The sequence below is a fragment of the Micrasema longulum genome, unplaced genomic scaffold, assembly GCF_059751315.1.
Source record: "Micrasema longulum isolate JH-2025_06_02 unplaced genomic scaffold, ASM5975131v1 h1tg000644l, whole genome shotgun sequence".
Taxonomy (NCBI): Eukaryota; Metazoa; Arthropoda; class Insecta; order Trichoptera; family Brachycentridae; genus Micrasema; species Micrasema longulum.
The window spans coordinates 653,712-666,667 of NW_028277840.1; the positions used below are offsets into that span (position 1 = coordinate 653,712).

A 12,956-nucleotide genomic window follows, 5' to 3' on the forward strand; every position below is an offset into this window, starting at 1 on the left:
ATTTCTAGTATTATGGTTATGATTGACGCTATTTTTTTGAAAGAGAGATATATTTTTACGCACATATAGGGTGAGCCTTAACTGTATACCTAGATTCAATTGTCAAAAATTAAATAATTGTAGAACTTTCAAATGTTTTGTTTATATTTTCAGAAACTACAATAAATGGAAATATTTAAAAATTATACTGTCCAAGTTCCACCAGTTTGTAGACATTGTTTAGGGCGGATTCGCAAATTCTCAAAAATCAGGTTAAAAAGTTGCTCGTGGGATGGCGTGCGTTAATTTTCCGTACAATGTTTTATTTAAACTGATTTATTATTGTTGGACTGTCTTCATCGACTCTTGATTTTAAATATCTCTCCAAAAATAATCACACGGGCTGAGATCCGGGCTCCGTAGGGCCACTCAATGTCTCTTCTGTCTCAAACGGTCGAAGATCGGTATCATTCGGCTTCAACTCTTGTATCAGTTGAATTTTATAGGCTTTTAGATGTAAATCATTGCGTAAAATTCTTTGTTAAGTGGTGCTCTTGTTGTTTGAGGCTTGGCTTCTCTTGCGAGTTGATTGTTGCAGATTTTCCCTAACCGATTCCTCGCCGACTTCGGGTGGCTTTCATTCATTATTCTTACTGCTGAGCCGGTTGTCTCGAACATTTTGATCCATTCCCGAATAGACTTTGCGCTTGGTGCTTGAGTAATGCCTCCTAAACCAAAGTGAGCGTGGTACATTAGTCTCGAAATCGTCACGGAATAATTGTTTACGAAATATGCGCGAACACACAACGCGCGCTGCATTCCCGTGAATGGCTCCATGGCGACTAAAAATTTCACAAAATAGCGCATCTAACGCTACCCCTCGCACCGCGCCCGCCCTACGTATAATTAAAAAATAACAAAACAAACCGCGAACACAGTTAAGGCCCACCCTGTACATAATATTATCATTAATATACTGACTATAAACAGTCATAATTTTTATAAACTATTAACTGCGCCATCTCCAGAACAATAAAGCCAGTGTGCATTTATTACCTCCTCTATCTATGGTGAGTATCGGACGAGTGGAAGGTGTAGTTGTTTGGATGGACTGCGAACCAGATCCGGTGATACCCTCGGCCAGGACGTGGAGTTGCAGAAGCAGCATAGGTGCAGCTTCACAAAAAGCATGCACCAATCTTAACATACCTGCAAACACAAATTATCTTGATTCATAGGTGTTTTAACACATTTTATGCGGGATTCGCTACAATCTAACAGGTTAATGCAGCGGGCGAAAATCAACAAAAAATTTAATAATAACTCATTTAATAAAAATCACTCTTCCTACTAAAATATCGGTTCTTTTTTGATGAAATTTTGAGTGCACATTCACATCTAGTAAGAGATGAGGGTAGATGTCAAATATATTTATAGCGTGGCAGTAAAATATACAGGCACTTGTCTTTACTCGCATTTGCAGGATGACAAACAAAGAACAATCCACTAAATGTTATTAAATATTTGTGTGTTTGTTTATTTCGATGGCTTACGCCTTTAAAAAAGTATAAAATAATATTGAAAAACAATTATAATAAAACAAAACACCTGAACACAGAATAAAAAATATAGATACATGAAATACATGATACATAATTAAAAAAGGAATGGCCCACGCTCAGACGCTGAAGTCTTTGTGGGCATTTTTTCCAATTTATGGTATAGCTTAATTTTAAGATGTATTTTTTCAAAGTGTATTTTGTAATTATATTTCTATGTAAATAATATATGTATGGAAAAATAAACAAATTAAAAAAATAAAATAAAATCAGCAGAAAATAAGGAAATAATAAAGAAAAATTAAATAAGATATTATAACATAGGTATGCAGCAAATTAACAATAAATAATAATAATCATAGTTTATTAACAAAAATAACAATTACTTTATCTACTACATACACACTTAGGTAATAGATTTCTCTGGATCATGTCTAGTCTGCCTGACTAGGTACAACCTGTTTTAAGGCAGACATTTTTATGCAAAAATAAACAATAACAGTACTACCTACTAGTTAATTTACTATATAGTTATAAAATATTAATTTATTAGGAATGTATTTTGAGTAAATTTTCCGAATTTTCTCGACCTAAACCCAGTAACAATTTTTTTTAAATTTATTAAATTGAATCCGGGTCATGGTTTTGCAATGTTTGGGTAACATATTGAATATTTTGGGGCCCAGAAACCTGAAATTTCTTTGCCCGAATTCAGAGTTTGTGATAGACCCCATGACCCATCCTCTAGTTTGACTTCTGGTAGTGTGGGAGTATTCCTTTTGGGGTTTGATAGAATAATTTACTTTCACAAACATTAATATTCTAAAAACATATATTTGTCTTATATCTAAGATCTCAAATTCCTCAAACAACTTGACGCTGGGGTACCCGAAGGGCTTTTTAAAATTATTTTAATGATTGATTTTTGAGCAGATTTGAGAGGTTTTAATATCGATTTATTAGTGTCTCCCCATCCTATTATGCCATAAATAAAGGGTTTAAATAAAAAAGTAATGTATCATAGCATAAACAGTAAAACAAGTATAACACTTAGTACATTTTTATGATTTAGAAAAGAAGTGATTAAAAAGTAATGATTTGAATTGGTATAAAGATAAATTAAATAAGTTTCCATGTTTGTTTGCTAACATGTGGAACCGTGGAATAGGCGAGTATTTGGCAAAGTTTGAAGTATGCAAATCAACAGCAAAAGAAGTATTTTGTCTCGTCCCACGCTGTCTCACATAAAAATCCACACAATTTAAAAGTTCGGGACTGTCAAGAACATTATTCAATAAATTTAAAAGCAGCGCTAAATCTGAAATTTCCCTTCTATCACTAATACATATTAATTTTAACTGCTCCATTAAATATTTATAGTTAAGCTCTTAAATTGGAATGTTTAATTTGAAATTTACAAATCTTAAAAACTGGTGTTGGACCTTCTCCACACGGTTTAAATGGGTAACATAATGAGGAGACCAAACTGAGGACCCATATTCTAACTGGTTTATTACTAGGGTCATGTATAATATTTTTAATGCATCAACAGACTTAAACTCTCTTGTTTTTCTGATAACAAAGCTTAGGGTTTTTGTGGCTCTATTTACAATCTCATTCATATGGGGAACAAACGTAAATTTATCATCAAAGATGACACCTAGATCATTTATTTTCTTTACAAGAGTTAATGTCGTATTACTGATGCTTTATTGAAAAACCAATGGATTTCCTAACTAACTAACTAACTAACTAACCATCACGCCATTTCCCCAGAGGGGTAGGCAGAGAGGATAGAACGCCACACCACTCTGTCCTGGCACACTTCCTTTGCTTCCTTCACATTCATACATCTTCTCATGCACGCACGTCGATTATTCCGACTTTTCACATGACCACTTTCAAGAATTTGTTGTACTTGATCATGCCATGTCTTTCTCGGCCTTCCTCGACTTCTACAACCAGACACATTGACTGCATTACATGACACTTATCCACGTTAAGAAAAAGATAATTTCTTGTGCACCAGGTCTCAAGACTATCCAAACAATTATCCGTTTAACAACTTACTGACTTTTCTTTGCCTACCGGTTTCGAGACATACCCGTCTCTTCGTCAGGACGCCAATTAAACCAACACGCAAAACCCACTATACACCTTCACCATAGTTATTGCACAAAAATATAAAACCAACACGACATACATTTTAATAAGCACATGAACTGATTAGATTATGAAAATATTTTATCTTGTTTGAGAAAGAGTGTCCAGGGTTCTGATTCCATTTCACGCACATAAGTGAATTTTTCATCCGCCTGGACACAGAGATGATTATTAAAGTTTAGGAAAACTTACATAGATTTCTGACTTCGTGCTTCACATAGCGAAGGTCCACGGGAACGAATAGCTTGGCGTACCTCCATAGTACGCCTAGTTGCAGGCCGTGCAGGACATGGGGGGCGTAGCGGGCACAGCCCCGGCGCTTGGGGCCCCCTTCCGCCACGTGCAAGTACCAGCGGAGGGACACAACCTGGAGTTTATTTAACACCACGTAAGTTTCTGAATTTATTGCAACAGGGAGGGAAAACATTTTTGAGAAGGGAATATGGAAGCCTAGGTATTTACAGGACTTATGACCTGCCATTGGCTGGGTTGAGTGGCCACTTTACACGCTGTGTTACATTTACTATTCTGTCTATATTTGGACAACAATATTTCTTCAATTCTTCCATCGGTTTGTGAAGTTTAAGAGCCGAAACCTTTACTGGTGCGTGTGAGTTCATCTGGCTGAATAATTTTATCTGCATACTAGGCAACGCTTGAAAATATACATGAACAAATCATAATGTAATGTATCCATTTTAGATAGCCGTACAAATAAAATTTGGACACTTAGTTATACCGTAACTAATTAACAATATATATATAACTTTTTTTGAGTTGCCTTGATTCTTTTGGAGAGTCTGAAACCGTCCCTCCTCTCGTAGGATAGCGATGATATTAATTATTTTATTTTATTTTTGGGTCCCGAGAACTGCCTGAGATGGTCACCCCACCAAAGTCTATTTGATCTCGGAATTATTGTTACATGTCTGCTATATTTTATGTTTATATCCATAATTAATGTTAGATGGAGACTATCATAAACAGAGAACACTCCGTTTTCATTTTACATTAATTTGTTTTATATAGATTCCCTGTTTATTAAGTATGTATATTATTTTTTTGCAATAAATTATAAATAAATAATAATAAATAATAATAAATAATAATAATTTCTTTTACAAGACAGTGATGGTAAAACAATTTCGAACACCTATTTATCAAAATTCTCTGTCCTCACAATTTATGTAAACCAAAACACAAAAATAACAATGTATAAGTTTTAAATAGTGTATTTGTTGCACAAAAATCCATAATTAAAATAATACTCAGAGTCCGGATACAGACATCAACGAAGAAATATTCCATATATCACAACTTATGACACCAAAACAATTATACGCTAAAACAATACTCACTTATAGATTCAAAAACTACTCTTACTCAAATGAAAGACATAACCTCCACAATACATCACATACAAATAATATAATCACTAGATCCTCAACACATAGACAACTTAAACAAATACAAACAAAAACCACTTTCGGACAAAGGGATTTTGAGTATTATTAATTAAAATCTATAACCTACTTCCACTATCTATTAAAACAATTAGTAACGAGAAAATGTTTAAAAGGCTATAAAAAATGGATAGTGGAGCTAGGTAGAGTAAAATGGATTGTCTCACTGCTCCACAAGTGTATAGCTTATGTTAGGTTTTTGTTATTTTCATTGTGTGTTTGTATATAAATAATATAGATGTACATAAATACCTTGTTTTAAACTGTCTGAATATTTGTTAATTATCTTAGTTTTTTTAAGTTAGTCTTCTTTGTTTATTCTCAGATGTAATTAAAAAAAAGTATATTGTTAAGTGTCCTCGGCACGGGAAACCCCAGTGAGGTCACATTATTTTTATTATTAATTATTGTTTGTAAGCAAAAAATATGAATAAATAAATAAATACGGTTTTATTTATTATATTATATTTATTTATTACTAGCGGACCTGACAGACGTTGTTCTGCCCAAACGTTGGCTTGGAAAAATATTTTCATTGATAAGAAGGTACCTAGGTACTTGTTTATGATTGAATTCTAAATTATTAAATAATTAATTTTCAAATATAGAATTCTTTTTGCAAATGTTAAACTCGGCTCTTCTCACCAACAGCGGGGCACTTTATTGTCTTTATTCATGAATGCAATTTTTTTAAAATGTATTGAATGTCAGTAAAAATAAATAAATAGAATAGCAACTTCCCGGACTGGACCTACGTGACTGACTGCGGCGGGCGTAAACACGTTACTATTTGCTTCACGCGCACAATGCAAAACATTGGTATACTGTGAGTGTAATTTACCCCCGATTTCCGATAAAATCCTTTTTTTGCCTAATAAGTACTTATTATTTAATAACAAATTATTTCAGTCGATATGTAACATGTGTAATGGAGGAATACTGAAAATCTAAACCCAATATTTATTATATTTATAAAGATATTACAGTTATTAGACGCAATGTGTACTAGCTACACATCACCGGGGAGGGAGGGTTAATGTCATTTCCCCCGTGGGGGTAGACAGACAGGATGGAAAGCCATATCACTCTGTCTTTGCATACAGACCTCGCTTACTTCACATTCATGTATCTCATGCACGCACCACGATTATTCCGCCTTTCGACATGTCCCTATTCAAAATTTTGTTGGATTTAGTCATGCCATGTCTTTCTCGGTCTTCCTTGTCTGCATCCATCAACATTAGCATCGTAAATACTTTTAGCCGTTCTTCGCAGTCAATTCGCTCTACGTGTCCAAACCGAACCAACGCAGTAATCCTTTAATGATTTTGTCGATAATGCTCGTCTCAGCCTTAAATAATCTTGAAAATATTTTTCATGTGTAAAAGTTTCAACTTTCAACTTCACAAAATTAAAATGATTTAACCTGATATTATTTTTGGTATTATACCTGGGAGATGAGCAGGGAGCTGGCTATGATGACCAGGGCGATAGCCGCGGCGGCCGTGCGACCTCGCTCCAAGAGCGCATAGCACATGACCACGTCGAACACAACATCGCAGAAGTAGCCGGCAGCGAGATCACGTTGACAGGACGTCGCACAGCGGCAGGAATTCCGCTGCCATAGCAGAATACCATCTACATTCACCACCATCTGGAAAATAAATATTGCATATTATTACAAACATCTTAAAAGAAATTATGTACGTAGATTACTACTACTATTTATTTATTTGACACTTTATATACATATACAAATATATATATACATATAAGGGCGGCATATTGCCTTAAGGCAATTTCTTCCTACCTACCAAACCGTTCAGTTTGAGAAAATTATAAATACATGGACATATTGAATCTTACAATTTTATACAAAATTTAAAACAAAGATTAACAAAATAAAAAAATATATATTAAAAAAAAATAAAACTATACTATGAAGAGTGGAGAGGGGATGGGAAGGAAAGAAGAAGGATAAAGGAACAATTTAAATATTAAGATAGTGACATTTCAATCTTGACTTTAAATGTAAATAAAGAAGGGGCGTCTCTGACATTAGTGGGTAGATTATTCCACAATCGAGCGGCTACTACTGTAAAAGACGAGGCAAGAAATTAGAGCGATGACAGGGTATTAAAAAGTTCTCTCGTTACTAGAACGAAGAGAATAGTCCGTTGTTGTGAAAGAGGTTGGATGAGCTCTCTCAGATAAACAGCGAAGAGGGATTATTTAAAATATTGTGAAGAAGTGATAGAATGTGAATGTTTCTTCCATGCCTGATACTGAGCCAGTGTAGTTGCGAGCGATACTCGGTATGTGGTCAAATTTGCGAAGATCAAAGATATAACGAATACAAATATTCTGCAATCGTTTTAACTTATCAAGTAATTCAGAGTTAGCAACTGGATAACACACATCCGCATAGTCAAGGAGTGTAAGAAGTAAGCTCTGGACTAATGTTTGCTTATTATTAATTGGCAAGAAATTCTGTAATCTTTTAAGTGAGTGCAAACTGCTATAAAGTTTACGACTAACTTCGTTAACCTGATCGTGCCACCCCAAATGCCTATGAATGATGATACCTAGTTTTCGACTGACGTCACGAATGGAATTTACTACTACTACTACTACTACCATCACGCCATTTCCCCGTAGGGATGGGCAGCAGGCGCGTGCGGTGACTTTCATCAGTAAGGATGCAGACAAAAAATAATCATGTTCTTAATTTTAGTAGGTTTATTCAGAATTATTTAAGTTGTCCATTAGAATAATATTAATTAATAGTTGACAATCAATAAATTGACGGAGCACAGGCGAGTCTAGAGGTGAAGCTGCAAATTTTCTTATTTTCTTCTTTTTCCACTCCTAAGTGGAGCATGTGGACATCACCAGACGCCTCCGGGAGACCTTATCATTAGCCAGCACTCTCGCCTCCTCCAACGTCAATTCCGCGTTCCTTTAGTTCCGCCAAACAAAGCTGAAAGATCGCCATCGATGGTCTTCCAGGACGGTCCCCGTAGGTGTGAAAGGAGATAACAATATAAACATCAAAACACTAAAACAAGACCTGAGACAATCGTTCATAAATTTGGGCCAAGTGCCAACAATGCGCTACTTTAAACTTTATGATAAACGTTATTAGAGTTGTTATTTCTTTGTATTATACAAGTTGGATGGTTCTTATCTCTCTGAGTCTCGAAAGAGAAATCTAAAACCTTATGAACCTAATTGGACAATTGCTATGGGAACTAGACGCAACTAGACGGATTAAGAATATGGGGATTAAGTTTTAAATCTTATACGGATAGAGTCTTGAACTTACAGGTACAAATTTTAAAAATTATCGTACCTGTAAAAATAAAGAATGAGGCAAAAGACAACAATAAAATATTATTTGATTTTGTTAACGTTTTGCCAATTAACAAACAGTGTCAGTATAAGATAATGACAGATCATTTCCTCGATTGCAATTTTAAATCCAAAATAAACCACCAGATCATGACCCGACAAGTATCGGCACAGCAGCTGATGGTACCACGACAGAAAAACTACTATGGTGACAGAACAATGGGTAGTGTAGTACCAAAACTGTACAATTTAATACCAGCTAAAAATCGTGAAGAAAAAAACCTAATTTCATTAAAAAAAATAGTCAAAAAATTATTAAACAGCAAGTGAAACTTAAGTGTATAAATATATTTTATTTTTTAATTATTATTAAACTATGTACTTACTTATAAATTTAAAAAAAAAAATGTAATGTAACCCGCAGACAAGCTTCGGCTTTGCGGGAACAAAAATACAATTATGTATGTTACTTATTTGTTAAAATGAATAAAACTTTTTTTTTAAAAACTCGACAAGCAGCATCCCGCGCATACAACCAATACTATCAAGAACAAGATACCTGCATATTTAGTACGTACGTTGGTATAGGAAATACGCATATGTAGCTAGGTATGTATACTGAAGATATTGTTCGAATCGAGTGCACTTGAACATTCTCAGTGAGAATTTTAGGAATACATATTTGAAGGTTTTATTTCGTATTTATTTTGTAAAATTCATATAATTTTTAATTTTCCAAGGGACGCGCCGCATTCGCAGTATCGCAGAGAGAATGGACCGCCACACACGTCTATCCTGGCATACATTCCTAGCTTCTTCCCCTTCTTCTTCGGTTCTGCCCGCTTTCGACATGACCAGACTTAAGATTTTGGTTTATCTGATCATGCCACGTCTTCCTTGGTCGTCCTCGTCTCACGTTACCGTTCATTTTCGCCACATATACTTGTTTTACAATTCTCTCGTCGTCCATTCGTTCTACGTGACCGAACCATCTCAGAGATCCTTTCTTAATCTTATCAATTATACTTGACTCAGATTTACACTCTCGCCTGATTTCATTATAGTTACCAAATTTAGATCTAAGATCAAAATTAATAAAATCTAAATGTTGAATCAAACACTTAAGTCTACTAACAGAATAAAATATAAAAATAACTAAAGAATAAAATCATAAGATTCCATATGTCCATGTACTTGTAATTTTCTCAAACTGAACGGTTTGGGTAGGTAGGAAGAAATTGCCTTGAGGCAATATGCCCGCCCTTATATGTATATAAAGTGTTAAATAAATAAATTTACCATATTGATGTACCATATATATTTTTTTCAATTATTATTATTTTTCTGATCCTTTATAATATTTGTGGTGATATACTTGTATGGCTGTGTTAACTAATTACTTGTCTAGTTGGGACTTAGTCTCAAAAAATGTGTAATAAATTGTTTATAAGTGCAAATAAATTGTTTATAAGTGCAAATAAATTGTTTATAAGTGCAAATAAATTGTTTATAAGTGCAAATAAATTGTTTATAAGTGCAAATAAATTGTTTATAAGAGCAAACATCGCGTACGATGTTTGCTCGGAGACACTTTTCATATATAGCTCCAAGAGTGTTCAACGTCTTGGATGAACATATTAAGTTCTCCAAAACAACGTCTATGTTTAAGATGAAGATCCATAACTGGATTGTATCGAGGGGTAGAGACCACTGTATGAGATTGCTTCGGGAATAAATGCATTACATCGCTGCTGTTTTCATTATTATCCATATACGTATATCGTATATGCGTATGTCATCACTGTCATACGTATTATTATATAACTTTTGATTCCATTTTCGACATGTATTATAAATTTTTATTAATTTTATTTTTCTATTACTATTTTGTATATTGTTTTGATTATTTTGCATATTTTTTTGATTACCTGTATATTGTTTTAATATGTAAATAAATATTTTTGATTTATATATCGAAGAGTCCCGACTTAACACGGAATTTTCTAACAAGTCGGGACATAAAAAAACATATAATTGTGTATTTTGTGCATTAAAAAAAAAAAAAAGTAAATGAATAAATAAATGTCATTTAAAAAAATCAATGAATCATTCCCTTTCCGCACCTAATGGTGCATAGGGCGTTGTTTTAGTACACAGATCGCAGTAAATCTTGATCGTTTTTGTTGCATGAAGGTAAGTGGTAGGTACGGCAAAGTTTCTCAAAAATGTATAATTTTTTTTATGTATGTATGTCCAATTGCTAGCAGACTGGCCGGATTTTCTCCCAACGGAGTTGTTCATATTTAAATTTGTATATGGACTATTGTATATGAAAAAATTTAAATAATATGAACAACTCCCTAGGGGGAAAATCCAGCCAGTCTGCAAGCATTTGGAAAATAAAACATTCGGAGAAAGGAAACCATTCGATGTTTTTTTATTCATCATCATCATTCCATGTCCGCTCCCTAGCTGGGGCATATGGTATCCACAAAGAGTCTCCATGCATCTCTGTCAGCCGCCGACTCCTTTGCGTCCTCCCAAGGTTCTCGTCCCAAAGTTCTGACATAAACTGCCGGCGAACTGTCAGCGTGGACGTCCAGGACGTCGAGAACCTGATGCCTCGTAAAGCAGGCAAGCGTGGTTAGGGCTCTCAGGAGGCCTCCGTGGTGAAGTGGTCAAGGCGCTTGACTCACACGCGAAAGGTTCCAGGTTCGATTCCCGGTGAGAACACAAATAATAAAAATGTGATTTTTCTCAAGCCTGGGTGTTCTGTGATGTAATTCACCACTGCAATTGGGCCTCCTGGCCTGTTGTGGTGCAAAATTAAATAAAATATATGGCCTAGCCAAGCGTATCGCCTCCGCTTGACGACAGTTGTCACCGGAGTTTGCTGCGTCCGTTCTATTATTACCTCATTCCTCACAAAATCAAACCACCGCACACCCAAGATTCTTCTGAGACACCTATTCTCAAAACTCAGAATTTTGCTATTTTTTTATTAGATTTGTGAAAAATCGCATTTATTGCACCAGATAAACGAAATAAACTTTTTTCTGCTGAAATATAATTAATTTTGGTTTAAAACAACGTAAACAAATCATTTTAGATATTGAACTACATTTTGAACAGGTAATGTAGGTTACTCGTTAGAAATGTCAAACTTTCGAAAACTTTTCCTAACTTGTATAGATATGAAAGCGCTATATAAAGACAACAAATATATAGCTGGATTTGTTATCAAACCCCCCAGGTACACGCTATTTATCACTTAAACATTTTAAATTAACTTTACACTAAGATAAAGGAGTATTTGCTACTTACCTATTTATTCCCTTGCATTCCTATATTCCTAACCTACACAATTCTTGATACCCTCGAAACTTTTAAGTAAACAAAGCTTTTCATGAACACACAACACTTGTAAACAATAGCCGCAACTGTTACGTATTTATTTATTAAGATCCCAGCGCCATTACTGCTTATAAATCACATATAATACGAATATTCTTAAGACACTGAAAACACTGGTCAAAAAACAACTGTTGCAACTAAGGAATGCAGGAAACACGGCGTTCACAAAAGTCAATGACCCAAAGTTTTAAAGTAACTTTTTTGCTTCGCCATTTAACCGCTTTTTTACTTATAAATCAATGAATCCATCAAGCAAACTAAATGATAAAGTGGCAATAGCTTTTTGTAGCTTGTTATGGGGTGGTGTGGCGTATTTCGCCCTGTGAAAATATTATTCAAATCAGTGTAATTGTTCATTTTTAGTCAACTTGTAGCTGTCAAAGGAATGCGGCGCGCTAGCTCGCTCTGGTGTTAAAATTTGTCATTAATTGAGCTTTTTTAAAGGGTTTTGTTCAGAAAGCTTATGCATTTTTACAGCAGATGGCGAAAATGAGGAAATAAAATAATTATTGGAGAGTTTATTTAAATATTATAAATATAAAGAATGTAAAGATTTGAAATCTTTCTCCGCCAGTAATTAAAAAATCGGTCAATTTTTATTATTCATTTATCTTCGATGCGATTTTTTAAAGTTTTGTAATTTTGAAATCACTTTGCCCGTGACGTCACGGGTCGGAGTCGGTGAGTTGCGCTGACGTTTTAAAATAGAGCCCCGTAGCGTCAAAATACACTAAACGCTGAAAAAATTCTGCCCGAAAACCGGAAATCTAACACAGCACATAACAACGCTGTAATTGATTTGCTGATTCACAACGACTTGTGACGTGGTTCAAACTAGTTCATTTATATTAAAAGCATTTTTTTTCATACGTACATAGTTAAAATAACATTTCCCTAGAGTCCCATATTATGTGCATTTTGTTTTAATAATTAAAAACAAATAAATAATAATTTTTGGTTTTTGGCTCTCCTGAACATTCAACTTTTTTGAGTTATGACTATTTTATCGGAATAAATAAAAGATATG

The 12,956-nt window shown here is 34.4% G+C and overlaps 1 protein-coding gene across 1 annotated transcript in view; it reads right to left on the reverse strand.

Moving 5' to 3' along the window:
* Nucleotides 1-6,789, reverse strand: part of LOC148279926 (uncharacterized) — a 29,886-nt gene extending 23,097 nt beyond the window's left edge. Inside the window, 4 exon segments of the mRNA XM_088229198.1 lie at nucleotides 1,036-1,188; nucleotides 3,894-4,068; nucleotides 6,615-6,747; nucleotides 6,749-6,789. Coding sequence (XP_088085324.1) covers nucleotides 1,036-1,188; nucleotides 3,894-4,068; nucleotides 6,615-6,747; nucleotides 6,749-6,789 — 502 coding nt within the window.
* Between the last annotated feature and the right edge of the window lie 6,167 nt (nucleotides 6,790-12,956).